Source organism: Misgurnus anguillicaudatus, chromosome 24 (genome assembly GCF_027580225.2).
Source record: "Misgurnus anguillicaudatus chromosome 24, ASM2758022v2, whole genome shotgun sequence".
Lineage (NCBI taxonomy): Eukaryota > Metazoa > Chordata > Actinopteri > Cypriniformes > Cobitidae > Misgurnus > Misgurnus anguillicaudatus.
The window spans coordinates 24,716,233-24,742,610 of record NC_073360.2 but is presented as its reverse complement, the minus strand read 5'-3'; the positions used below and the strand labels follow the sequence as shown (position 1 = coordinate 24,742,610).

Here is a 26,378-nt window from a genome sequence, read left to right as displayed (position 1 = left end):
TGCAAGTCAATTCAACCTATTACTTTAAATGTTGTAATATCTTGTAATAAGTTGACAAAACTTATAAAAACAAGTTGAAATTGTTTAACTTAATTTGTTAAGTTAAAGTAACGTACATTTACACATTTGGCAGATGGTTTTATCCAAAATGACCTACGGTACAAGGTGTACATTTTAGCAGTGTGTTCCCTGGGTTCGAACTCATAACCTTTTGTGCCGCTAACGCAGTGCTCTGAGCTATAGAAACATAAAAATATATGTTGATTTGACATCATTTTTTACAGTATAAGTTCAATTACAACCCAACGACTGGGTCGTCTATTTTTGGTCGTCTATCTTTAAAAATAATACACAAATAATTTGTTCTGCTTCTAACAATTTTAATTCAAAGAGGAAAATGGGTCAGACATTAGTTAATCCACATGTCTTTATTTCCTTTCCATAGCAGCTGGGTTATTAAACAGATTGAGTATTTTCTCTCTTTTTTATAATCAGCTGGGAAACTGCACACCTTCTCACACTGCATCACGTGCACACAATCCCCGGCATAGCAATTTATCTTGTCATGTTTACTAATGGACGGCAGAAGATTAAAAGCCAGAGACCTCCGTGCGTTAAACTGACATGGCGTTTCTGTCAATTTACAAGTTCTAAGAAATGAGCGAGTGAATGAACTGTCCTTTCTGAGAATCTGGGCTCTTTCACTGATTAAGAAAGAGATCCAAGATTAGTCATGAACAGTGAAAGGATTTAAAGACGACAGCGCACATTGATGGATTGAAACGTAATTGAACTGAAACAGAACACGGCGCACTTCTGATTTTGCTTTTCTGGCAATATTAAATTCATATTAAAATAAAACCCAGAACAATGCTGTTAAAGACACAATGAGACATTTTGGATTCATAGAAATAGGTACAACATCCATTAAACTGACAAAATTAAGTGCAATAGTTTGAAGTGTACTTTTAATACTGATGCTAACAATCACATTGAATTGCCCTTATGCATATAGGAAATGAACAGATTGCATAATTTGGCAAATTTCCCAAAATCAAAACAAGCTGATTATTACTCAGGCAAAACAAACGTCTGATGACCTTCATTCTGGCCCCAGCACAGCCGGAGAGAAACCATAAACCACCACTTTCATTTTGAAACACAGTTCCTCCATCAGTTCAGAGATCCTTCAGGTAACAGAATCACTTCTGTTCTGAGGACTGCACACCTGCAATGTGTCTCATAATCCTCTGGGCCTTTTTCAAGACAATTCTACATATAAAACACTAAAGTTCTGTAGACAAGACATCCCATGTGGTTTGTTTAAGAAATACTCTCTGTGCTAGCAGGTAGTGTCATATGCCAAGTCAGTGTATCCAAAACTTAGAAGATTTCATCTAGCCCAAAATAGCTCAAGTTGAGTTTCCCGAACGTGAATAATAAATTCCAGCAAGGACCATGCTTTAAAACTTCCAGTTCTCTGTTTTGTTTGGATGGATTTATACAGGGCATTTGTTCAATCAAATATTTTTCACCGCAGTATTTACATATTTCTTCAGTGAGTCTACCCATATAATAATGTACTATATGTGGTGCTATTAAATAATTAATATGCCAAAATCAATGGATACTGCACTTTTATAATAAAGCCATAATTTAGGGCTATTTGGCGTTTTCTGGTCTATCCTTTTTCCATATTAAACTATGTTATTACCTTAACTAAGAAGAGTTGATACATCCCTCTATCATCTGTGTGCGTGCACGTAAGCACTGTGGCGCGCGGCGACGCTTTGATAGCATTTAGCTTAGCCCCATTCATTCAATGGTACCAAACAGAGATAAAGTTAGAAGTGACCAAACACATCAACGTTTTTCCTATATAAGACGAGTAGTTATACGAGCAAGTATGGTGGCACAAAATAAAACGTAGCATTTTTCTAAGCGGATTTAAAAGAGGAACTATATTGTATGGCGGAATAGCACTTTTGGGAGTACTTCAACTCGGCGCAGTTACACTCTCACTCTCATTATGAGAGGGAGAAGGGGAGCGGATTTTTCAGGTGAGTCGAAGTACTCCCAAAAGTGCTGTTTGGTCACTTCTAACTTTATCTCTGTTTGGTACCATTGAATGAATGGGGCTAAGCTAAAATCAAAGTGTCGCCGCGCACCACAGCGCTTACGTGCACGCACTAAGATGATAGAGGGATGTATCAACTCTTCTTAGAAAAAGGATAGACTATTCCTTTAAAAGAGTTGAAAAAAGATTAAAAAAGGTCAAGAACAAGAAGTCTCAGACTTTTTAAACTCTGAATTAAACAAAATAAATAGCATTCTTTGTACACTTTACAATTTTGTATCATGCAGATACGGCAGTTTTCCAGACAGGGCTTAAGTAGTCCCAGACTAAAATTCTTGCTTGAGCTGACTTTACTAAAAACAGTGTACACTGATATATCCTAAAATTAGTGCTGGACAAATATTAATCGCGATTAATCGTATACAAAATAAAAGTGAATTTTTGCAAAATGTATGTGTCTGTGTGTAATAATTATTTATTTAAACACAGACACATACATTTATACATTTCAGAATCTTTTTTTATATATCCGTTTTTTGTTTATATAGAATATATAAAAATATAAATAAATAAATACACACAAAATGTTTCTTAAATACATACATGAATGTGTGTGTATTTATATATACATAATAATTACACACTTATATATTATGCAAAAACAAACTTTTATTTTGTATGCGATTAATCGCGATTAAACTTTGCCCAGCACTACTTAAAATATATCAGTGCCATAATTGTTTTGTTTTAAAATGCACATGAGGTAGGGCTTTCAAAAGATTAATCGCATACGAAATAAAAGTTTGTTTTTGCATAATACATTTATGTGTGCACTGTGTGTAATTATTTTGTATATATAAATGCACACACACACATACAATGTATTTATTTAAGAAACATTTAATGTGTGTATATATATATATATATATATATATATTTATTTATTTATTTAGATTTATTTATATTTTATATTCTATATAAATAAAATATATATATATACATAAATAAAAAAAAATTCTGTATGTGTGAATTTATATATACATAATATTTTTGTGTGTGTATTGTATGTAATAATTATGTAAACACAAACTTTTATTTTGTATGTGATTAATCACGTTTAATCTTTTGACAGTTTTTTTGTAAAGGTATTTTTTTTTAAAACTACTTATATTTCCTAATATAAGGTCTAGTCCTGGCTCAATCTAAACTCGGTTTGGGAACCACCTCACTGTTATCCAAAGTAAAGTCAGATATTTTTATATCAGTTTAAGTGAGAGTAGACCAATTGAGTTACAGAAACCTTGTAAAATAATTTTAGTGACTTATATTTCATAAATGATAAACAGTGACTCTACCATAACCCAAAACAAAAGCTCTCATGCCAGTTCATTGGTTAGTAAACAACAGCAGTATTAAGAGGCTCAGAGCTATATTGAGGGGCTGTTTGGAGTGGTAATGGTCCTTCACATCTATTGGATTAGAAAGGATGTTGTTCACTATTAATCTGTAGGGCATAAGCAGCCTGAAACACTGAGCTCTCTCTGCTCTCGGTCTGCTTTGTCCCATCATTCATCCTTCGCTGTGGGCACTGGAAACAAGCCACACTTTCCAGAATGAACCTCTTCTGCTTCTCTCTGGTAAAATGTGATTCACCTTCTCCTTCCTGTGGTTTGTTGTGTGTAGATGAAACTTGATCCGTTTGAGGGTATGAAGTGTGACCGAGCTTGATGTTCAACATGCTTTACCTTTTGTTATTAATAGCTTGTTGTTTGCTTATTGTTCTTTCTTGTTTGTTAAAATTCATGTACTGTGAGGTAATCCTGTGCTATATGTCCATGTCAATGTGAGTTGGACATATAAATTATTTTCTTAGTTTGGTATGTTAAATTTGCTTGGAAACATTTATTTTTGTTTCTCTACATGTTTTTTTGCCAAACTTACAGTAGACTATTAAAACCCTGGTGAAACGTTTGATATCCATGCTGAGTTTTGCTGACAGATGTTGGGTTGTTTTTGAGCCATTCAGGATTAATGATGGTTTTACTGCACTGAATTCATACTGGTCTGCAAAGTAGTTGTTTTTGTTCCTTTTGTCCTAATGGATTTAAATGCATGTTTAAATTTAAAGTCAGAGAGTTTATATTTAACTACACTTTATGCCAAAGTCAACATGTAACTAATAGGGCTTTATTACTAACAGGCCAAAATCATTAATCATTAAGCTACATACATTTATACATTTTATTCAAAGTGACTTTCAGAGCATTCAACTTGCAGAATATTTTCTTTACGTGTTTTTTGGGTTTGTACCCATGATCTTTACATTGCTTGCATTGCCGTCACTGCTTCTGAAATCTCGAAAATGCTGCTTTCATAAAAAGCATTCAAAGGCATCAAGGCACGTCCGAACCCTTGTTTGGTTTACTTCCTGTCTCCAGAGATACCTTTATTGTCTTTGCACACAATTTTATGCGTGGGCCTGCAGTAAGAATGTGATTGGTCGAGCCTGGTAAAAAAATGGCGGCCTAGAAAGCGGCTAAATTTAGTGTAAATAAATGTATATTTTTACTTTTTACAGCTTTGATTGCATTTATAGTGAGAAATTAGTATTGTAGTTTTTATATGGGATTAGTTGTCACAGAGGCTCTCTCTGTTTATTTTTCAAACTAAATTCTGTTACACTGCCTATGAAGGTTGTCCAAATGCGTTTTCCGATGCTGCCTTCATGCCTCCGAAGTCATTGCCTCATTAGGCAGCGAGGCATCAAGTTTGCAGGAACAATCCAAACTCTTTAATCATACGTGATTAGTTAAATATAAATTTAGATTGTTCTGCTATTGTAACTGTTTTAGGAAGGGTCAATGGACAGTCTGTATGAGGCGGTACAGGAGTCATGTAAGGACCAGGTTTACACCATTCCCAACCGGTCCTGCAGCCCACATGTGCTCCTAGATGACCACAACAAATGGAGGAGTGCAGGGCGGTGCATCTCCATGGTAACTATATGTACCTGATGTCAGACTTATAGTACTGTAGTATAGTATACTACAATGTCAGAGAAAATGTATTAGACATCTAGACATAATATTTGCATACTGTTAAAACATGAATATTAAAGTTTCTGTGATAAAATTACTAAAGTGATTGTATTTATTATCAGGACATTTCACAAATCAACACAGACTACATGAAAAAGACGAGTCGAAGGTAAGTGCTGCTGTTTTCAAAATGAGAATAGACTCAATAGAATAGGAGTGCCCAAACTTTTTCCTACCAAGGGCCAAAATCAAACCTGACTGACGGCCGTGGGTTGAAAGTAAATGAATAAAGTTGCCCTGATTCTCCTAATTTATAATTTTCTAATATTTGAAAAATGAATAAGCAAACATTATTCTGTTTAAGCATAACTAATGCGGTTTTATTTTCAAATGAAACGGTTGTTAAAAGAAATCATTTTGCCGATCATTTTAAAATTTCCTTGCCACTGACTTGACCTCTCCATTATTAGCCTATAGTACCCGAGTCCATTGAGTTTCGTGATGCATGCTATACACCTTCAAGTATGCATGTACTTTAAAAAAAACATTTATTCACTTTAATTCCTTGCATTTAATTTCAATTTACATTTTAGAAAATGTTTGATTAGAACAATGAACATCTGTATCAATGACATTTATCCTTTTTTCTTCTCTCACGTGGCATGACGGGCCAAATTAAAGGTCATTCAGGGCCAACTTTGGCCTGCGGGCCCCTAGTTTGGGCATCTCTGTTATAAACCATCAATGTTATAAACAAGTCAGTGTCAGAAAAAATCGTCAGAAATGGTCCCTAGCTGTCAAAAAACAGTTCATATACAGCTTTGCACCTAAAGAGTTCATATTAGTACCTCAAAGGTAAATTTTGGTGCCAAATATGTATCTAAATGGTACATATTAGGACATTTTTAAAGGGTACTGCCCCAATGACAGCTTGTGTTATGAAGGATAAATTCTGAACTACAAATGTACTGTCTACTAATGTCTCTTTGTAACACCCAAAGATTTAATAAAATGCTCTAACATGTTTCCTCATCATTTTTCAGCTCATTACAGAAATCTTTCTCTGAGACTGAAGCTCTAGGTATGTCATTTATTTTTTTCTAAATGATAAATATTCTTTCCTTCCTGTAAGACTTAATAAGACTTGATAAAACTGGTTTGACTGCAAGCACAATAGAATGCAATTGACCGAAAAAGGCCTTTCATTTTAGATACAATTAGCAAAATTTTCAACAAGGTGAAACAGTAAAAGCATAAAACATTGTTCAACCTTAAAAGAAAAAACCCTTATTGGTCTTGTTTTTACTTTTGCAGATAGTGTCTGTACTAATTCCATCTGGCATGCCACCAAAGAGCAGGAAGATTTAGTCCTCCTGAGGAACAATCAAAATGAAGGTAAAACCGGTCTGAGGATTTGTGTTAAGCCGGACTAGATTTCTATTACGGCACACGCAGCAAAACACCATCCACTTACCACTGGCCAATCAGCTTCTCTATACGAATCTGACCCCGTCTAATCCCATCCACAGTCAATGGAGAGTGAGAACAACACAAGCACAGTATTGTGTAGACGTCAGCTTGCCTGTTATTGTGAGAATAACTAACTAACAGGCTCTTATTTGTAAATAGTGCACTACTTCATCTACAGGTACTTTCACAATGTATGTGGGTAGTTGCATGTGTCCACAGACCTTGTTTTCATCAAGATTTCCAGTTAAAATGTAAATGAATGTGAAAGGGAAAGTATATATTGGTTACAATTTATTTTTAGTAACAAGGAGTGTGACCATTTTATTTTAATTAGCATAAGTTTTATATTACACAAGCTTTACAACTAAATAAAATGCTGATTAAAATTGTTTAATATAAATTAAATGATTTGCATACATGTTGGAATTCAAGTGTATAGATGTGCAAATAGACATATACAAATAGCAGTGTGTTACATAAATGTAACACTAAACAGTCACACTGGGTACCGCCCAGTGACAGCTTTTTTTGTACCTTTATTTCTGAGAGTGTGTGAATACTTATGCTATGTATTTTATGAATCTCTTGTGTATTTTGACATTCATTTCTGAGAGTTACTGTAATGCTGTTGAATCTTTCTATATAGATATAATATTTTTTTTTTTGATTAAGCAGATTAAAATCACCACATAATATTTCCCCTTGTTATTCAAGGTAACAAAACAGGAAACTACGCACTGAACCACAAAAGTTTTCTCGTATGGAATGTACTATTTTAATCTCTGCTTTGGTTACCCCTTTTTGTTTGCATTACCAAAGACTCTGAATTACCAAAGACTTAAAAATAGTGTGCTGGTGTTTTGTACTAAATGGTAAAAATGTCCTAATGGGTAAAAATCAAAAGTTTCATAGTGACTTTGTACTGTTCGGTACTTTTTACATTAAATGTATTTGTACATTTCAGATTTGGTAAGAGCTCTAAGCAGAGCTGACTATCAAACAATGTCAAACAGACCGACTCAGACCATCTTGAGAAACACGCAGAAAGATTTGCCTTTTCAGGTCAGTAAATTGGGACATTTGTATCTGGCTTAGCAACATTGCTAATATTTTTCCTTGACAATTAATGTAAGCTGTCTTTAAAGGGGACATTTCACAAGACTTTTTTAAGATGTCAAATAAATATTTTGTGTCTCCAGAGTACATATGTGAAGTTTTAGCTCAAAATACCATATAGATAATTTATCATGTTTAAAATTGCCACTTAGTAGGTGTGAGCAAAAATGTGCGTTTTGGGGTGTGTCCTTTAAAATGCAAATGAGTTGATGTCTGCACTAAAGGCAGTGCTGTGGTTGGATAGTGCAGATTAAGGCGCTGTATTATCCCCTTCTGACATCACAAGGGGAGCTAAATTTCAATTACCAATTTTTTCACATGCTTGCAGAGAACAGTTTACCAAAACTAAGTTACTGGCTTGATCTTTTCACATTTTTAGGACCCAATTATAGCACATAAACATGGAAAAGAAAGATTTTGTGATATGTCCCCTTTAACTCAGGTGTGTCTGTAGGGAAATCAACATGATGTATTGTGTATTGTTTGTTGTACAGATGGTTGAGTGAAGGGCATCATTTGCCCATTTAATGCCTTTGCCCACATGGCATCAGATTCCTTCAAGGCTGCTAAATATGATTGTGATTAAATATATAAAAGTACACACATTTGGATCATTACACTCTAAAAAATGCTGGGATATTTTTAACCCTATGTTGGGTCAAAAAGGGACGAGCCCAGCAGCTGGGTTGAAATCTACCCCAAAAATGTTTATATTTATAACAATGAGTTAAAATAACACAGTATTTTGGGTTAAAACAACTCAGCATGCACTCTTAGAAAGGATGTGTTAATTTTTTACACATCTTTGTGCGTTACGTTTTTAACACATTATGTGTAATTTTAACACATTATGTGTCATTTTGTGTTGATTTTGAAGTTGTGTTAAAAGTAACACAAAATGTGTTGTTTCAATAATAACACAGATATGGGTGGATTCTGGGACAACACATTCGTTCTAAGAGTGGGGGTTAAATTACAACCCAGTGGGCGGGGCTCGTCCCTTTTTGAACGCATGCTTGGTTGAAAATAATCCAGCTTTTTTTTTTTGAGTATATGTTGCTGTATCATAACAATATTGCCAGCATATTGAAACTCTGGTATCACAAATAAATGCAATACTTAGTGAACCTATATGTACTGTCTGTCAACAGACTGAGACAAATGGAGAAATGCTGCACCTCAAAGGAACAAAAGTGAACAAAGTTGAGAGGAAAGGCAATCATAGAGGAACTCCAACACAAGAGACAACAGTTAAATGTGAATTATTATAATATTATATACATATTTTATATAAATAAGAGCTGTCCAAACTGAAAACAACTTGCACTGACATATCTTAAAATACATCAGTGCCCCTTTGTTTTTTCCTCAAAATGCACACAAGTAATGTTTTTAGTAAGGCATGTTAGTTATATTTCCTAATTAAACTAAGGCCTAGCTCTGGCTTAAGCTAATCCCTGTCCAGGAAACCAACCCATATGGTTTAAATACAATAGCTGTTATTTTTTTGTTTTGTTTTTTGGTGCACCACACTAGAGTTTTAACAGTGACAAGTGTCAATGTCATTTAAAGCTATTGATTTTTTATCTGTGTCTTTGAAAGGTCACATCAAAGGTGCAGCAATGGTGCCCTTATTATTAGATACAGGGGCACAGACACAGGAGAATTGTGCCCCTGCTGTAAGGTCAAGGGTCATAGAGACAGCACCGTTCAGTGGACAGCTCCCGAGCAATCCTGCTGAAACAGCCCTGACCTGGGTGCCAGCACACCCCTCCTATCAAACTCCAAACGTTGAACATCGAATCCACAGTTGTAAATGCACCACAGCCTCAAGTCAAGGACATCAAATCAATGTTCAGACCATAAAGAGAGACCCATCTCCAAAAGGAGTAATGCAACCCACCAACATGGGTTTCGGTGCATCCAATGTAAGTGTTCTGTACACTAGCATTAGCATTATTGTTCATCAGTCATTTATTACGTAAAAGCATACACTGTCAGAAAAAATGGTCCCAAGTGTCATTGGGGCAGTATCCTTTACAAAGGTCCTATAATGTACCACTCAGGTACAGATATACCAGTATGTGCCTTTGAAGTAAGGTGTACTTTTTGAAAGGGTACCACCCACGTGACAGCTAGGGACCATTCTTTCTGACACTGCCTAAAAATACAAATACACTCACCTAAAGGATTATTCGGCACACCATACTAATACTGAGTTTGAACCCCTTTCGTCTTAATTTCTACGTGGCATTGATTCAACAAGGTGCTGAAAGCATTCTTTAGAAATGTTGGCCCATATTGATAGGATAGCATCTTGCAGTTGATGGAGATTTGTGGGATGCACCACATCCCAAAGATGCTCTATTGGGTTGAGAACTGATGACTGTGGGGGCCATTTTAGCACAGTGAACTCATTGTCATGTTCAGCAAACCAATTTGAAATGATTCGAGCTTTGTGACATGGTGCATTATCCTGCTTGAAGTAGCCATCAGAGGATGGGTACATGGTGGTCATACAGGGATGGACATGGTCAGAAACAATGCTCAGGTAGGCCGTGGAATTTAAACAATGCCCAATTGGCACTAAAGGGCCTAAAGTGTGCCAAGAAAACATACCCCACACCATTACATCATTGCATTAATAAGAAATTGAGCAGGTGTTCCTAATAATCCTTTAGGTGAGTGTATACGACATAACAGGTTGCTGCTTGCGTTATTGTCATATTACTGAAGTATGTGGTTCAAAATAACTTGTTTTTACGAACTTACAAAGGCATAAAGACTTAGCTAATTCAAATGAATTCATACGAAGTCGTGCAAAAACGTATGATAATCATAAAAAAAACAATAGCGAAACCCCACCCCTAACCCCAACGTCACAGGAGAAAAGGCTAATTGTAAAATAACGTGGTCATATGAATTAATACAAAAAAAATTTGCCTCCTCGTTACATTTCTTACGTATTACCTTAATACAAAGAAAACATGTATCACTTATTTCCTACAAATCCTTTTTCTGCGTTTAATAATCTTTTGATGTTTTACAAGCTTTTCTAGCAATGGGTTTTCTAGCACAGCGTATCACTCTTGGATAAAACGAAGCTAAAATGTTGGCAAAGCTATTTGCTTGTGGTGCTTGAGGAAATAGATTATAACTGTATAATCCTGGATTTGGCTTGCCAGATTGCAGACAGCTGGATTAGACTATTGTCTATAAGCTTGATTGCTATTGGTCAGTTTCATATACCAGTATATTTTGTAAACTGTCCTTGTTCATTTTAAACTGACATACGTCAGATAAAAAAACATTATTGTGCAGTTTTGCAAACATTCCTAATTAAAATTCAGAAGGTTGTGAAAGTAGACAGGAAGCGTTTCGATAGCGCCTCTTCCTTTGCGTGCCATGAAGCTTACTTCCTCCTTGCAGAAAGCGGATTTTGCAATTTGGATAAAGAAATAATGGAATTTTGACTCATAAGCTGATTTAACTTTTATATTATTTATATATGAAGAGTTTAGTTGCAAAACGAGATAACCACCGTTTTTTAAATTGTTCAGAAATCTCGTTTTTTGGTTGTGCATTCCAATTAATTTCAATTCAACTGCAGTTGGTTTGTTTTGATTTAAACCTTCATAACTTAAAAAATACAGCTAAGTAGCACCATAAAACAAAATAATAACATGATAACATAATAATAAACATGTTTTGACAAAAATGTAAAAAAATGGATTTATCTCGTTTTGCAACAACACTCTTCATATTATTATATTGTATATTATATTTCATACTTTTTTCACTAGAATGGTACCTTTTAAAAAGATCCTAGTACTGTATGTACCTTTGAGGTACAAGTATGTACCAGCGTGTAGGTACCAACATGAATCTTTTAGGTACAAAAGTGTACTTTTTGAAAAGGTACCGCCCCCAGTGACAACTTTTGTACCTTTACTTTTTTCTGAGAGTGTGAAATCATAAAACTTAAGTAGGAGCACACAAGTTTATACTTTATTTTAAAATCTGAGGCCCTTCGTAAAATGCATTTAATTATGTTAACAGCACCTCCATGGAAATTTTGCCGCGAGTCCCACTTACATCATGCGTGTTACTCGAAATGACTGTGAAGTGGTGAACCTCAAAATGCAGACTCAAGCACTTAGTGTTTTCCCCTGTTAAACTGATGCCTCGATAATAGACAGAACTCGCACTGGCTCACTTCCTGTGTGATTTAAGGAAGTTCATATGGTAAACTGTTCTGCTGAGACATTGCATTTTCACACTTTTGGAGCTGAGAGTCAAAACCGCTAGTTAGAGGTATCATTCTGAAGTCAACATACACCACTAAAGCAATGCTACAAAGGGCTGCCTCAAATGCCTCAGACAATCCAAAAAGTCTTAAACCTAAGGTAGGCTTTTTTATTGTTCGTTTTAAGAGATAAACGATGATTTAAATGTTGGTGATGTAATGCAGATGTGGTATATGTCATGTAGGTAGAGAGGTAAAATCTTGATTACAAGCAAAAATAATCATATAAACAACTGTGCTTAACTTTATCTAGGTCATATTCATGAGAAGACGTTAATTTAACAATATTTGGTTATTTGATCCAAGTACATGGATTTTTTTTTATCAAATTGAAAACATGAAGTGTCATTTAATATTAAACTTAATGAGCACTATAGCTGCCATGAGCCTTAGATTCTCACCTCCTTGGTATACATTGACACCGTCATTCATAAAAAAGTAATTTATGTATAATGTATACTCAAATGTGGTCTGCTTTGATTACCTAACACAGCGATCTACCAGTTTTGGAAGATTTGACACTTTCAGACATCACTCTCCGTCTAAGCTTGAGGAAGATGGAACAACTGCGGTAGGAAGAATTTTGATTTTAAATATGATTAATTTGTATGATTTGTATTTAAACACATTTTCATTAACTCAGTTCTTATCTTTGACATATCAACCAGACGTTTCAAAGCTTTACAGGAGTAACTTTTAAAATGTTTGTATGAAACAGGCAGATGGTGTATCATCAGTAGAGAATTGCGACAAACCGGGAAGTCTGGGTAAAAAGATGAAGGCCATCTCGATGACTATGCGTAAAAAGATGGGCAAGAAACATGTGAAAACGTGCCATGAGGACATGGTGAGTCACAATCACAGTTCCTCATATGATTACTGACAGTGATTGAGCAACATCAGCTGTGGATTGTGTATCATCTAAAACTGATCTTTTGATTGACGCAGGCTGATGACACTGAAGGAGAAGCAGAGAATGGATCTTCAATGGAAAAGAACTCAGATCAGAGTAGTAACTCCTTAGAAAGTCTATGCAGTGGACAGAGCTCTTCCAGTAAGTATCAATACACGGGAATTCATTAGAGATGGTGCTTATATATAACAGGCTGCTGTAAAAAGGTCAATTTATCATGAGCAGTATGAACTAAACATGAAACAGCATTTAAAGCACGGGTTTTCAAACCATGAGGCTTTCCAGAAAATTCGAAAAGAATAAAAGACAAAGCAAAAATTGTAAATCTGTGTGTAACCAATTATTTAAAGGGGACATATCATGAAAATCTGACTTTATTCATGTTTAAGTGCTATAATTGGGTCTCCAGTGCTTCTATCAAAATAGAAAATGTGAAAAAGGTCAACCCAGTAACTTAGTTTTGGACTTGTGATGTCATAAGGGGATAATACCGCCCCTTAATCTGCACTACGACATGGCACTCCAACCCCAGCACTGCTATTAAGTGCAGAGATCACCTACAAAGTGGCAATTTTAACATGCTATAATAAATTATCTATCGTATTTTGAGCTAAAACATCGCAACTTTGAGACACCAAAGATTTATTTTACAGCTTAAAAAAGTCTTGTGAAATGTAACCTTTAAGCTTCTAAACAATTTGACATCAAAAAGTTTTTGAGAATAAATAACTAAAATCCAAACAAAATAATTTAAACCACAACACTAAAAGAAACTTATTAAGCAAACATTAAATCTATTTGTGAACATATCCGAGTAAAATTTTATAGTAAGATATTGTATTTGTTAACATTAGTTAATGCATATGCTTCTACAGCATTTATTAATTGTAGTTCATGTTATTTATATATATATTAAAACTGTTAACATTAAACTGGAAAAATTACTTTCTTACTTAATATTTTTGTCTTGTTTTCAGTAAAAATATTCAAACATTCTTCAATTAAAATGTATTTTCTTGATGAGCAAAATGACCTAGGAAAATAAGTCTAGTTTTTAGACAAAAATATAAACTTTGCGTAAATTAGTGCTTAAAACAAGCAAAAAAAAACTGCTAATGGAATAAGAAAAAAATTCTTGAAATATGTTTACTTTTTATAAACGCTTAATTCAAGAAATCTTTTCTTATTCCATTGGCAGAAAATACATCAATACATCTTAATTAAAGATTTTTTTTATATTTTTTTACTGAAAAAAAAGACAAAAATACTAAGTAAGAAATTTATTTTTTGCAGTGTAGTTAATCCCCAGTGAACTAAGATGAACGTCTGTACTGATATTAAAAATGTGCTGTAGTTAGGCAGCTGTTTGCCAGTAACTTACTGTAGATTTAAATGTATGTTATTTACTGGCAACAGTTTGTTCAAAGTTAAATGAACATTAAACATTAACTTAATGACTTAAGTCTTTATAATAACAGCCTCATGCAAAGCATTCTGGAAATCAAAAATCCTTATCAACCTTTTTTCTTTTTTTGGTTCCCAGAATGCTTTGCATGAGGCTGTTATTTTAGAGTTTTATTCTGTAAAGATAAAGACTTGTTATTGTTTAATGTTCATTTAACTTTGAACAAACTGTTGCCAGTAAATAGCATAAATGTAACATTAACAAAGTGTAACATTAACAAAGAATAATACCTGATAATAAACCATATGTATTGTTAACAAATACAACTTTATTGTAAAGTGTTACCCATAACTTTGTACTTTTAAAGTGCCATAGAAGCAGTAAAGAAGAGCTCAAGCTTTTCATAATGATTATACTTTTATTGTTTATGTGGTCCAGGTGGTGTGGCAAGCAGTTCAGATGTATCCAGTAACAGAGACAGTCTTAAACTAGAGGAGGAGGTGACCTACACAGGCCAGTTCTGTGGACGAGCCAAAGTACATACAGACTTCGTCCCCAGCCCGTATGACACAGACTCCCTCAAACTTAAGGTGAGATAAACACTGTGTTCTTAATACATTCTCTCATCCCATATAAATCATCACAGTCTTAAATGAGGAAATATCATTTGTCAGTGGGAAGTTGACTCTGACTATGGCAACAGAACCAGCTTTTCATCTGTATGAAATGTGTATCTCTTTTTTAAGGTGGGTGACATTATCGACATCATTAGCAAGTCACCGATGGGCATATGGACGGGTTTGCTCAACAACAAAGTGGGGAATTTCAAATTTATTTATGTGGACGTTCTGCCTGACAAAGAGAAAGAGGAGGAGAATGAGGATGAGGAGGGTCCCAAAATAAGACCAATGAAAGTTTGCAAGAAGCCACGACCAAACACACTCCTGGAGTTATTAGAGAGGCTTCATTTAGAGGTAAAAAACAGACAGGAAATGATGCAAGCATCTATTCACATGCATCCTCAGATTATTATTATTTTTTAATAATTATTAGTAGTATGCATTGCATTAAGCTATATGCATTGAGATAAGATGCAATTTTGCTAAATACACTATAAAGCATATATTTCAGCCAACTTTTTGACCTAGTGAGTCAGGGCTGGTTCCTCTTTCAATTTTACTAGGCACATGACTCACTTCTTCAAAACACCCATGATCTGTTGCCATCTTGCATTTTTTAACGCATATAATCTCTTTGTCATAGGAATATGCATCCTCATTACTTCTGAATGGCTACCAGACAGTAGATGATCTCAAACATCTAAAAGAAAGGCATTTGATTGAGCTTAATGTGACAGATCCAGATCACAGACAACAGTTGCTTGCTGCGTCAGAATGCCTCTATGTCACAAGCAGTAAGTGCCGTTACAGCTATTTTGAATGACAGCTATAATGCACCAAAGCAGTTCTAAAGAATGACACAACCTTATCTGTTTTAATTTAATCCATAACGCTCTGTGTGGTCAAGAACGGCCTTTCCTGTAAACGCAGGTTGAGATTAATAGCTGTTCGGATGAGCAGGTGGCACAGGGCAGGGCTGCTCTGGCTGATATGAGTCCGGGTTAATAACCAGGACGACACACTGTCATTTAATTAACATTAATTTTGTTTGGGTTTTCGTGCAAACGCAAACCTGATTTGTTAGGCAGAGATGAAATTAACCAGCTGGAGATTATATGAGAGGTTTAACCTTACTTTGCTTTGCCCTACAGGAGACGAACAGGAAGAGATGAAGGGCGGGGAAAAAGATGAGGATAATGACTGTCTCAGAGACTCGGGTTGCTTTATTCCTGTTGAATGTTCTGACAGTTGAGAGACTAGTTGAATATGTCTCTATCACAACTTGTAATACACTGATAAAGCTACAATCAAGCACAAAGCTTAGTTATATGTGCTCTGTTGTCATTATACTTGTATGTATTTGGTATGATGTTTAGATGTACTTAGTGTTTTGTTTTTACAGATTTTGTGTTGTGTATTAGTGTTATCTTTTTCTGTTTAATGTAGGTTATGTGTGTTTCATGTGAAATTGTATATAACAAAAACATATTAAATTATTTATTCTGTAGTAATGATTTATTCACTTAATTGTTTTTCATGTTAATATTTTATTATGTAATCTACTCCTACTATTTTAATCGAATTACTTTAGCTTCTTTTGACCGCACATTGTAACATTAGAACATATGTATATAGCATTTGTTTGGTTTGGTTTAGTTTAAAACTTTCATAGGTGTCGTTTGAATTAGTAATGCTGACAGCAAATATATTTGTTAAATATATACTGGTATATTTAGTTTTCTTTAAATTCATCTTCCATTCTTTTCCATCTAATACTAGCTTACAATGCATTTTTTTTTTGATAAATCAGGAAGTTTTTACATTAGAAAAGAGTAGTTTCAGCAGAGTTCACAATACTGAGAACAGTTAAAAAAAAAGTTAAAGGTCAATTTGCTTTAATGTATGACCTCTCTGAAAATCTGAAAAAAAATTCTGCCTGCCTTATTCTGCCTGTAAAAACCCTATGGTAAAAACCCAGCTAAAGTCTGTTTTTTGTGATTTAATGTTTTCTAAATAAAATGATCCTATACAATGTAATAAAGAACATTTTGAAAATATATCCTAGATATATTAAATATTTTTTACAAAAAAATAAGCTCTGTATTTAATAAAATTTTATGACACTTACACGTTTTGTTCAGCAAGTTTGTTTTCACAGATGAATACGACTTTTATGAATTTTGAAGTCTAAATGCGCTTACTAGAAAAAAAAAGTATTTAGACTTCAAAAATCATAAAAGTTGTGTTTATCTGTGAATATTATCTTGTTGGACGAAACGTGTAAGTATTATAAACACAGACCCTTTTTTTTGCGATAATATAATCGTATATAAAAAATTAAAGCGCTTTTCTTTTTAGCCGGGGAACTTCCGTGGTTGGCCTACAAAAATACGTAATTCCTGCGTGTGTTCGACTGATAAGCGTATAACGTCAAAATACCGCGAAAGTGAAGCGAAATTGACTTTTCCATATGAGTTCTAGAATTGCTCTCGCGGTACTTTGACGTCAATCGCAGGTCGGCTTTCGATGTGCTGCATGAGATCGATGGAAAACACGAAAAAAACTCACAGACCCTATGCATTGTGGGACATGTAGTTCACAACGCTTTGTTAGCATTAATGGCGCTATTTGAAAAAAACTACAACCCCCATCCATCCAGGAAGTCGTGTAAGGTTGACGTGTTAATGTGCGCACATATGATTCTGCCGGCTACATACAGTCGGGCACAGAAACTGAATCCACATCTTTTATTTAGCCGTTTGTAACATATTTGGTTGGAGACATGGCTGGAGAAATGTCCATAATAGGTGAGTGTTAAATGAAACCTAGAATTTAGCCAGCAATAAGATTTAACATTTACGAAACAACTGTACTTTCTGTAGCCATCTGCTAGGAATAGAGCTGACGCAGTTGCCGTGAAATTTCCCAGAAACTGACACTGATGCTAACTCGATTAATTTTAACCACGTCAAGCAGATATTTGTCTTGTCCCGCTGTCATATTCAAAACGGATTATTTTATGTACAGCTGCTATACGGAACATATGTCATGTATAGTTCGTATGTATTTAGGCTGTGTTAAAACACAGTAAGCTAGCTATCCATCCATCCATCCATCCTCTGAATATGTCTAAATAGTAATAACCAACAAAATATGTCTTAAAATTGGCATACTATTACCATTATTAAACTGGAATCGTGACATTATTGCGGAAGTCACTGAAAGGCCTTGTAAATATCGTGGTATTTGAATATAGTCCTTAATTAATTACCATTGTATAAACTGATACCATGGTACCACCACAGCACTTTTTATAAGGAAATTTGATTGTTTTATGGACACTTAAAATCTGACTTTACTAAATTTCTGTTATTTGTATTTCCACAGGTTCTGTCATCCTTGCTTTATTTCTGGCAGGGTATTTAGGACAGCAATATTTGCCCCCTCCAAAGCCCAGGGTCATTGGGTTGGATCTCGGGACCACATTTTGCTCTGTAGGAGTGTTTCATCCCGGCACAGGAGAGGTTGAAGTTATCGCAGATGAGAAGGGTCGCAGAAGCATCCCTAGCGTGGTGTCGTTCACCACCGCTGGTGTGTTTTCTGGTCACGAGGGTCAGGAATTATCAGACATAAATCCTCAAAACACAATCTATGACGGCAAGAGATTTATAGGGAAGATTTTTGACCGTGACACTTTAGAGCGAGAGAGTGCACGATATCCCTTTAAGGTAAATATTTTACCTGCAGCAGGCCTTTAATTGATGCTTACCTGTATTGTGTATTTTATGGCTTATTTCTTTTTTGCAGGTGCTATTTAACAATGGGAGTGCAGAGTTTTTGGTCTCTACAAACGGCACCTTCACAGTAACTCCTGAATTCATCGGATCCCGACTGCTTCTGAAAATGAGAAAGATGGCAGAGAAGCAATTGGGAGTTGTAATTGAAAAAGCCGTTATATCGGTGCCAGCAGAGTTTGATGAGAGGCAAAGAAACTACACCATAAGAGCTGCTAAGCTTGCTGGTTAGTAGATTTTTTACTAATAAAAAAAAATCTGCTTGCTAAAGTCTTCTTTTTTTATTTATCATTTTCAATAAAATCATCCTACATAATGTAAAGTTAATTCTGTGATAATATAACCGTGATATCTTCGATATTGACTGAGTAAGGCCAAAGATTGAAATCAAACTTTGATGCACCTAATCTTATATGTTGTTTTGTTTGTTTAGGTCACTATAAAATAGTCCAGAAAAAGTCATTATGTTTTTGTCTTTATCAAGGGCTGGACATTCTGCGTGTGATCAATGAACCCACAGCAGCAGCGATGGCTTATGGACTGCACAAGGCAGAAGTTTTTAATGTGCTGGTGGTGGACCTCGGAGGAGGAACACTAGACGTGTCACTTCTTAATAAGCAGGGTGGCATGTTCCTCACCAGAGCAATGGCTGGTCAGTATATGCACTGAAATATGATTGAAAGAATTAATAGAAAAAGGAGTTTTTTTTTTTTAAGGAAGTCATTTTACAGTTTTTCACTGAATTGTTTGAAGTTGTGAATTATAAATTACAAAATAGTTATACAAATTTAAATAATGCAATAAAATATGTATTTTACATTTTAAAACCATGAAAATGGTTTACACCCAAAATGCTAAAAAATAAAGCCACAAGTATGAACTACTTCTGAACCAAATTTCAAGTTAACCTGATAAGGAACAATGTGCCAAACGCGGCACACCCCCACCACGGAAGTGAGGCTGCATAAACTTCATTGTAACTTTGAAGCATTAAATCTTCAAAATATTCAGTCATGCATCACATCATTTGAAAGCTTACCATGGGTTCACACCAGACGCGTTCGAGGCATCAAAGTCGCGTATACAGCGTCTAGTTTGCCGCTTGAACATTTTGAGTTTACTCACTTTATTAGCGTGTGAAATTCTAGTCATCGAGACATTCACAGGGAAATTCGCGTCATGGGAGGGGCTTCTGTGACTCCGCTCGCTTCCTGTAATAACTTCACTACTAGGGCAAGCTCCTGATTGGTTAACGCAGCGTGTTTTTCCGCTAAAGTTAAAATTTTTCAACTCGCATGTTTCCCGTGGCAACGCTCCATTTGCAAGAACTAGACGCACGAATGAGGCGGAATCGCGTCTACCATGCCGCGCTAAACGCCTCATTCGGACCACGACACCTCTAGATGCACGTCAACGCGTCTTCACATTGACTTAACATTGAAATCACTCGCGCTTGACAACTCTACCGTGGCTGGTTTGAACGCAGCATTATGCTACGTACTAGTGCTGCACAATTAATCGCATCGCAATCGCGATGTGCGCCTGTGCGATTATATGACAGCAAAATGTTGCAATTATATTAAATAAATAAATGTGTGGACTTGTTAACGCAAACTTTCTGATAACAGTTTGATGATTTTCCTTGCTGTTTAAAAAAAAAAAGAAAAACGAACAAAAAGACAGTGCACGTGTGGCATGCACGTGTGTGGTGTGCGTCGTCACTTATACCAGAGCGAAGATGGATGCTGAGGAGGTTGACAGTGATCTGGTAGCAAAAAAGAAACTCTGTGTCTGTTGTATGGCGGTATTTTGGATTTAGGATTACTGACACTGAGCAGTTGCTACATCACGTGGCAATACGAAAACAGTTCTAGTTTTACAAATACACATTTTAGCTAAACTGTGTGTGGATTTTCCTTAAAACCCATCAAGTTGACTCATGATACCATTTAGTATAATCGCACATCGCAATATTAGCATCAATAACCGCAATGGGAAAAATTACCCAAATCGTGCAGCCCTACTACGTACACACCAAATGCGGGGTATCGCGTTACACACTCTAGATTACTCGCGGGATTTAACTTCGTGCCATGCGAATTTTTCGCTCGAGTTATATTTTCAACTTGGGCGAAGACGCATTTGAGGCTAAAAGCGTGTGTTTTTGCGGTAAAGGTGCCGCCCATATCGCGTCATTCGGATCGCCCATACACGTCATTGACTTTGTATGTAATCTACTCGCGCAAATTGTTGAACTCGCGTCTGGTGTAAACCCACAGTTAGACTCTCAGGATTCCATTAAGCCTACACACAAAGCATAAGATGATATATATAGCAGTCATAAAACTGTAATCTAGTTGTTAGTCACCTAGCGCGGTTTAAGTTTGTTTATTTACCTTAAAAATCTTCCCTTTATCCGCTTCAGTGAAATTGTTCAACACAAATTGTTCCTTAATCCCCAAGAGTCCAAGGAAATGGAATATCCAAGCCTTTTAATCCTAAACGATTTTTTCGCTTTACAATCTTGACGTTTCTGACTGAATTACGATATATAAAAATTGTAAACAATTAGTTCACTACCGGACATTTATTCGACTGTCACTTCTCATTCAAGACTTATAATGCTACATTTGGTTGCGAAGTCTACGAATCAAACATGCCCTCTTGTGGAATTTCAGCCATTTCATAAGAGGTTCAAAACACAAAAAAATAGGTTTCTGTCACACTTTTAGTGTTTTTCCAACTAAGGCCACTAGGTGTCAGCGGTTAGCTGCATAATCTTGTCAAAAATAAATACATTACTTTCACAGCATTATTATTAACGCAAAAAGGTTTTGAAATATGAAAACTATATTCTTAGAGCTTTCCAATAAATATGTAGGTTGTGAAGATTTATGAAGATTCATTTGAAGAATATTTTAATTATGAATGTATTAAAAATGAATATGTATTCCTATGGGGTGAATGCCATTTAACATAATGACTATAACATAAAATTTCTATCATGAAATGGCCTTGAAATATGAAAACTATATTCTTAGAGCTTTCCAATGATATATAGTTTGTCAAGATTAGTGTAGGTTGACATTTTTTTAAAAATATTTAATGCCAAACGTCCCACTTGTGGGACAGTAACAGTTAAAGGGCAAAATATTGACTTGGGTCTTGTCAAAGATTGAAATTAAAGTAAAAATAATGATTGAAGCCAAACTTTGATGCTCCTAATCTCACCATTACATTTTAAAACTGTAGGCTGGATTTTACAGACAGTGTCACAAATTACCCAAATTAAATCTGACATTTATTTAGCACGTACAAATAGTGCTACATCATGTCCAGAACCTTGCAGTCTCATCTATTAAGCAGCACATGTTGACTACAATGTTATCATCTCCACAGGTAATAACAAGCTCGGTGGACAGGACTTCACCCAGCGTCTGCTGCAGTACGCAATCGAGCGAGTGCGGCAGCAATACGGTGTTCCCCCCACGCTCAAAGAAGACATCCACCAACTCCGACAGGCCGTGGAGGCCGCCAAGCTCAACCTCACCCAAGACTCTCACGTTCTCCTTAAAATTCCTCTTCACTTGCAGACAACGGGTGCGAACGGAGAGCAGGAGGAGAAAGTCCTGTTTCAGGAGAAGTTGACTCGTGAACTTTTTGAGGATCTAAATGCAGATCTCTTCCAGAAGATCCTTGCACCCATTCAGACTGTGCTCTCAGAGGGCCATTTAGAGAAAGAGGAGGTGGATGAGATCGTTTTAGTAGGAGGGTCTACACGGATCCCTCGCATTAGACAGATTATAAAGGAATACTTTGGGAAGGAACCAAACACTTCTGTAGACCCCGATCTGGCTGTAGTGACCGGGGTGGCCATTCAGGCGGGCATCATGGGCGGCTCTTGGCCTCTACAGGTCAGCGCTATTGAAATTCCAAACAGGCATCTTCGCAAGACCAACTTTAGCTGATGAATGGACTAAAACTTGGATTGTATTACCTGACTGCTCTGTGCCAAACCATAACCTGGATAAATGACAGGTTTTATGTCTTTTTCTCTTCAAGTGCTATAGCTTTGCAACAAATAACATGAGCTTTATCTGAAGCATTTGTACTTGAAATATGGATTGAATGGCTAACATTATCTTGACAACAGATTCTGTTTTTATTTTATTCAGTCCATTATCAATAGACTTGATAATTTTGTCTCCTGTTATCCTGAGCAAATGTCTGCTTGGGACCTTGACACAACTGAAAATAACTGTGCAATAACCCTTTCCAACTGGTTTTGGCAGATTTATGGACCTTGTTTTCAGGAAACAGCTGTTTGTACGTAACTGTGACTTCTTATTCCGCTCTCTTATTTATTTATTTATTTTGCAAAGTTGTTTCAGCTAGCAGTTTTTTTTTGTTTACTAAAGCTATGCTTGTGCATTTTTAGCATTGCTATATTCTGTTCAATGTAAACAATATATTTGTGTTGTTGTAAACGGTTATAAAAACTGCCACCTGTTACAAAATGAATACAAAAATGTACAAGCATAATTAATTGTTTTGTTTACTCATGAAATGAGAGATTTAATATTCAATCTAAAGGTTTTTATGAGAATGACTTCATATATATTGTATAATTTAAGATTGAAATGTATTATAAAGGAGTGTAATGAAAGCATAAGGACCAAATGGAAAAAGTTATTGTACTGTATATAGTGTATAAAACTATAAAGCTGAGATAAGGATTAAACGGTATCAGACATGATCAGAGTAATGCACTTTACATTCTGTAGTAACGGAGGAGTTAAGTGTCAGTATAATGAAGTTTGAGGTCACAGTTATGTTTGTCAATGTGTTGTGAATTCATTTTTATGACTTTGTATATGCAAATGCATGCTGGGCTTAAAGGTGCAGTGTGTAAATTTTAGCAGCATCTAGTGGTGAGGTTGCAAATTGCAACCAACGGCTCAGTCCACTGCTCACCCTTTGCTTTTGAAACGCATAGAGAAGCTACGGTAGCCGCCACTGGAAAAATATGTCATCATCGGAGACAACTTAGTAAAAAAGTTTGTCCTTTAAGGGCTTCTGTAGAAACATGGCGTCACAAAATGGCGACTTCCACGTAAGGGGACGCTCTGTGTATGTAGATAAAAACCATCTCATTCTAATGCAATAAAAACTTAACAGATCATTATAAAAAGGTCTTTATACACCCCTGATAATATAGTTTTGTATATTATTTTGCATTACTGTCAAGAGATCCTTCTAAAAATTACACAATGCACCTTTAACTAAAAAAAAGAGGTTCTATTTTTGTACAGTCCTGTTGCATTTCATTTGTTGTCTTTTTTTGCATTAAAAACTTAAGTACTTTTTGTGCTTGGTTTTCATTTCTGTCGTAACACAAAGAAAAACAAAGACTGTAAAACCAGCAGTTTTATTGATTAACCCCTGAAACACATCAATACAAAAAACTTATCATTTAACCTCTGTCCTCTGACGCCACAATCCACTGTAAACAATGTCACGTCTTACATTTACAATATGAATGGAGGGGTCATGATCTCGTGGGAAGCCCTGTACAAGGTACTTAATACATTAAATGCCATTTAATAAACAAAAGGCTTAGGAGGAAAAAATAAAATGACAACTTAAAAATTACTGAATAATATTCAGACTCATTAAATCTTGAACAGTGTTATTTAAAATGTAATATTGCACTGCATTAAAATTCCTTATAAACAGTGTTTAGCTACTAAAGTTTTCATTTTCCCAATGTCACCCGAATGTGTCGCTAATATCAAGTTATCAATCGTTAATAAACCACAGATATAAGAAATCAAAATATGTGCCACCATTTTCCATACTGTTTAAAATGGCATATCAAAGACCTACACTGTAAGGCTGTGTGATCGCCTCCAAAAGTGATACCGCTGAACCACATGCAAAATGTTAGCTTTGCTAACTAAGTTACCACACCACTGAAAGGATAAAGGCAGGCACGGTGTAAACACCTGTTTCCTCATTCGTTAAATTCACACCAGTTTGAACAGAAGGCATCATCAGACTGTGAATATCACACAAAATAAAAAAAACTAAACTAAAAATTGACATATGTTATATTAAACACCAGCTGTCTATGGAAGATTAAAATAAAATAAAATCCCCAAAAAACGACAAATAAAACCCCTATGTTACAGGCATGCTTTCAATACGAAGCAAGTAATGAGCATTTACTCAAGCATTTAGTGGGGACAGAGGCCACAAATTTGGTAAAAGTCAACAACAGTCGAACTGCACTTTGAACTTTAAAACTGAACACTTCTGTTTGGGTACAGAAGTAAAGAACAAGCAACTAAACAGCAGAAGAAACAAAAAAACTTTCTGTACAGGGGTCCGTCATAAACGGGTGACTAGGAGTCGATTTAGTAGTTCAGAAGAGATGCCAAAACAAAGTGATTCAGGACGCAATATAATTTTCAGAAAAATCATAACTCTCAGATTAATGTGTCCTGTGTCTTTTGGTCCATCGGTCAAACAACCAATCGACTTCATTGGTTTAGAAGTTAAATCCATTATCCATATACGGTTCATCTGTGTTGACTCCATTGCTCACCTCTGTGGAACAACACAAGAAATACGTTAGTTAAGAAAATACAGTACAATTTATACTTGATGTTTAAAAAAAAACAATGCACTGCAAAAACAAAATGACTTTCTTACTTAAAGGGATAGTTCACTTTAAAATGAAAATGCTGTCATCATTCACTCGTCCCAATGTTGTTCCAAACCTGTATGAATTCCTTTTTTCTGATGAACACAAAAGAAGATATTTTGAGAAATGATGGTAAACACACAGCAGTAAGTGACCATTGACTTCCATAGTAGGAAAAAAATATTTTGGAAGTATTGTGATAAATGACTAAGAAAATATTTTGATAAATGATGGTAAGCACACAGTTGATGGTACCCATTAAATTCCATCACATATTTTATTCCTACTATGGAAGTCCATGGTCACTATCCGCTGTGTGTTTACCATCATTTCTCAAAATATCTTCTTTTGTGTTCATCAGAAAAAAGAAATTCATACAGGTCAAGAACACCACGAAGACGAGCAAATGATGACAGAACCCTCATTTCAAAGTGAACTATCCCTTCAATATTTCCGTCTTATTTTATGTACAAATATCTAAAAATTCTCAAATCAAGATGCATCCTGCTGAGCAAAACGACACAAGAAAACAAGTCTAGTCCTTAGACAAAAAATATCAAATTTAAGATTTAGACAAAAAACATACAATTTAATTGAATTTGCGCTTAAAACAAACAAAAAATCTGCAAATGGGGTAATCAAAACTATACTGAGCCCATAAGGTGGCATTGGAGCAAAAAAAATCTTAAGTTTAGTTTCATGTGCTCACGCTAAACCTTCATGTACAGAATCTCTTGTCAAAGTTTAGTTTCGCATGCTCACGTGAACCTATCGCGTTCTTGCGTGATAGGTTTACATGAGCACACAAAACTAAACTTCAAAAAAAAATCTGCACATGAATGTTTCGTTTGAGCACATGTAATGGTGCGTTTACACCAACCGCGGTAGAGGCGTGAAGTGCGAGTGATTTCAATGTTAAGTCAATGTGCAGAC

General features: G+C 35.5%; 3 protein-coding genes across 8 annotated transcripts in view; 2 read left to right on the top strand and 1 right to left on the bottom strand.

The window, feature by feature from the left end:
* The first annotated feature begins 3,563 nt into the window (after window positions 1–3,563).
* On the top strand, window positions 3,564–16,989 carry samsn1a (SAM domain, SH3 domain and nuclear localisation signals 1a). The gene is made up of 15 exons (XM_055196777.2): window positions 3,564–3,714; window positions 4,930–5,073; window positions 5,238–5,284; window positions 6,159–6,196; window positions 6,430–6,510; window positions 7,550–7,647; window positions 8,853–8,958; window positions 9,304–9,629; window positions 12,501–12,578; window positions 12,726–12,854; window positions 12,956–13,061; window positions 14,764–14,915; window positions 15,072–15,299; window positions 15,589–15,739; window positions 16,097–16,989. The coding sequence occupies exons 1-15, from the start codon at window positions 3,691–3,693 to the stop codon at window positions 16,195–16,197; spliced, it is 1,809 nt and encodes a 602-aa protein (XP_055052752.2). The 5' UTR covers window positions 3,564–3,690; the 3' UTR covers window positions 16,198–16,989.
* A 606-nt stretch (window positions 16,990–17,595) lies between these two features.
* hspa13 (heat shock protein 70 family, member 13) lies at window positions 17,596–24,105 on the top strand. The gene is made up of 5 exons (XM_055196774.2): window positions 17,596–17,752; window positions 18,333–18,673; window positions 18,753–18,966; window positions 19,224–19,391; window positions 22,139–24,105. Exons 1-5 carry the CDS (start codon window positions 17,728–17,730, stop codon window positions 22,705–22,707), a joined length of 1,317 nt encoding a protein of 438 aa, XP_055052749.2. The 5' UTR covers window positions 17,596–17,727; the 3' UTR covers window positions 22,708–24,105.
* A 46-nt stretch (window positions 24,106–24,151) lies between these two features.
* gdpd5b (glycerophosphodiester phosphodiesterase domain containing 5b) overlaps window positions 24,152–26,378 on the bottom strand; it is a 57,365-nt gene continuing 55,138 nt past the window's right edge. For all 6 annotated transcript variants that reach the window (XR_008642452.2, XR_008642454.2, XR_008642453.2 and 3 more), the window contains one exon: window positions 24,152–25,348. Coding sequence is in view for 2 of the 6 variants with exons in the window: in XM_055196771.2 (XP_055052746.2) it covers window positions 25,290–25,348 (59 nt within the window). In the remaining 4 variants the exon portion in view is untranslated. The remainder of the gene's footprint in view (window positions 25,349–26,378) is intronic.

Bases quoted from the DNA above. Each gene is read 5' to 3' on its own strand.
- hspa13 (XM_055196774.2), top strand. From the start codon at position 17,728: ATGGCTGGAGAAATGTCCATAATAG. The intron at 17,753-18,332 runs GTGAGTGTTAAA...GTATTTCCACAG, and splicing joins TGGAGAAATGTCCATAATAG to GTTCTGTCATCCTTGCTTTA. The intron at 18,674-18,752 runs GTAAATATTTTA...TCTTTTTTGCAG, and splicing joins GTGCACGATATCCCTTTAAG to GTGCTATTTAACAATGGGAG.
- samsn1a (XM_055196777.2), top strand. From the start codon at position 3,691: ATGAACCTCTTCTGCTTCTCTCTG. The intron at 13,062-14,763 runs GTAAGTATCAAT...TATGTGGTCCAG, and splicing joins CAGTGGACAGAGCTCTTCCA to GTGGTGTGGCAAGCAGTTCA. The intron at 15,740-16,096 runs GTAAGTGCCGTT...TTTGCCCTACAG, and splicing joins ATGCCTCTATGTCACAAGCA to GAGACGAACAGGAAGAGATG.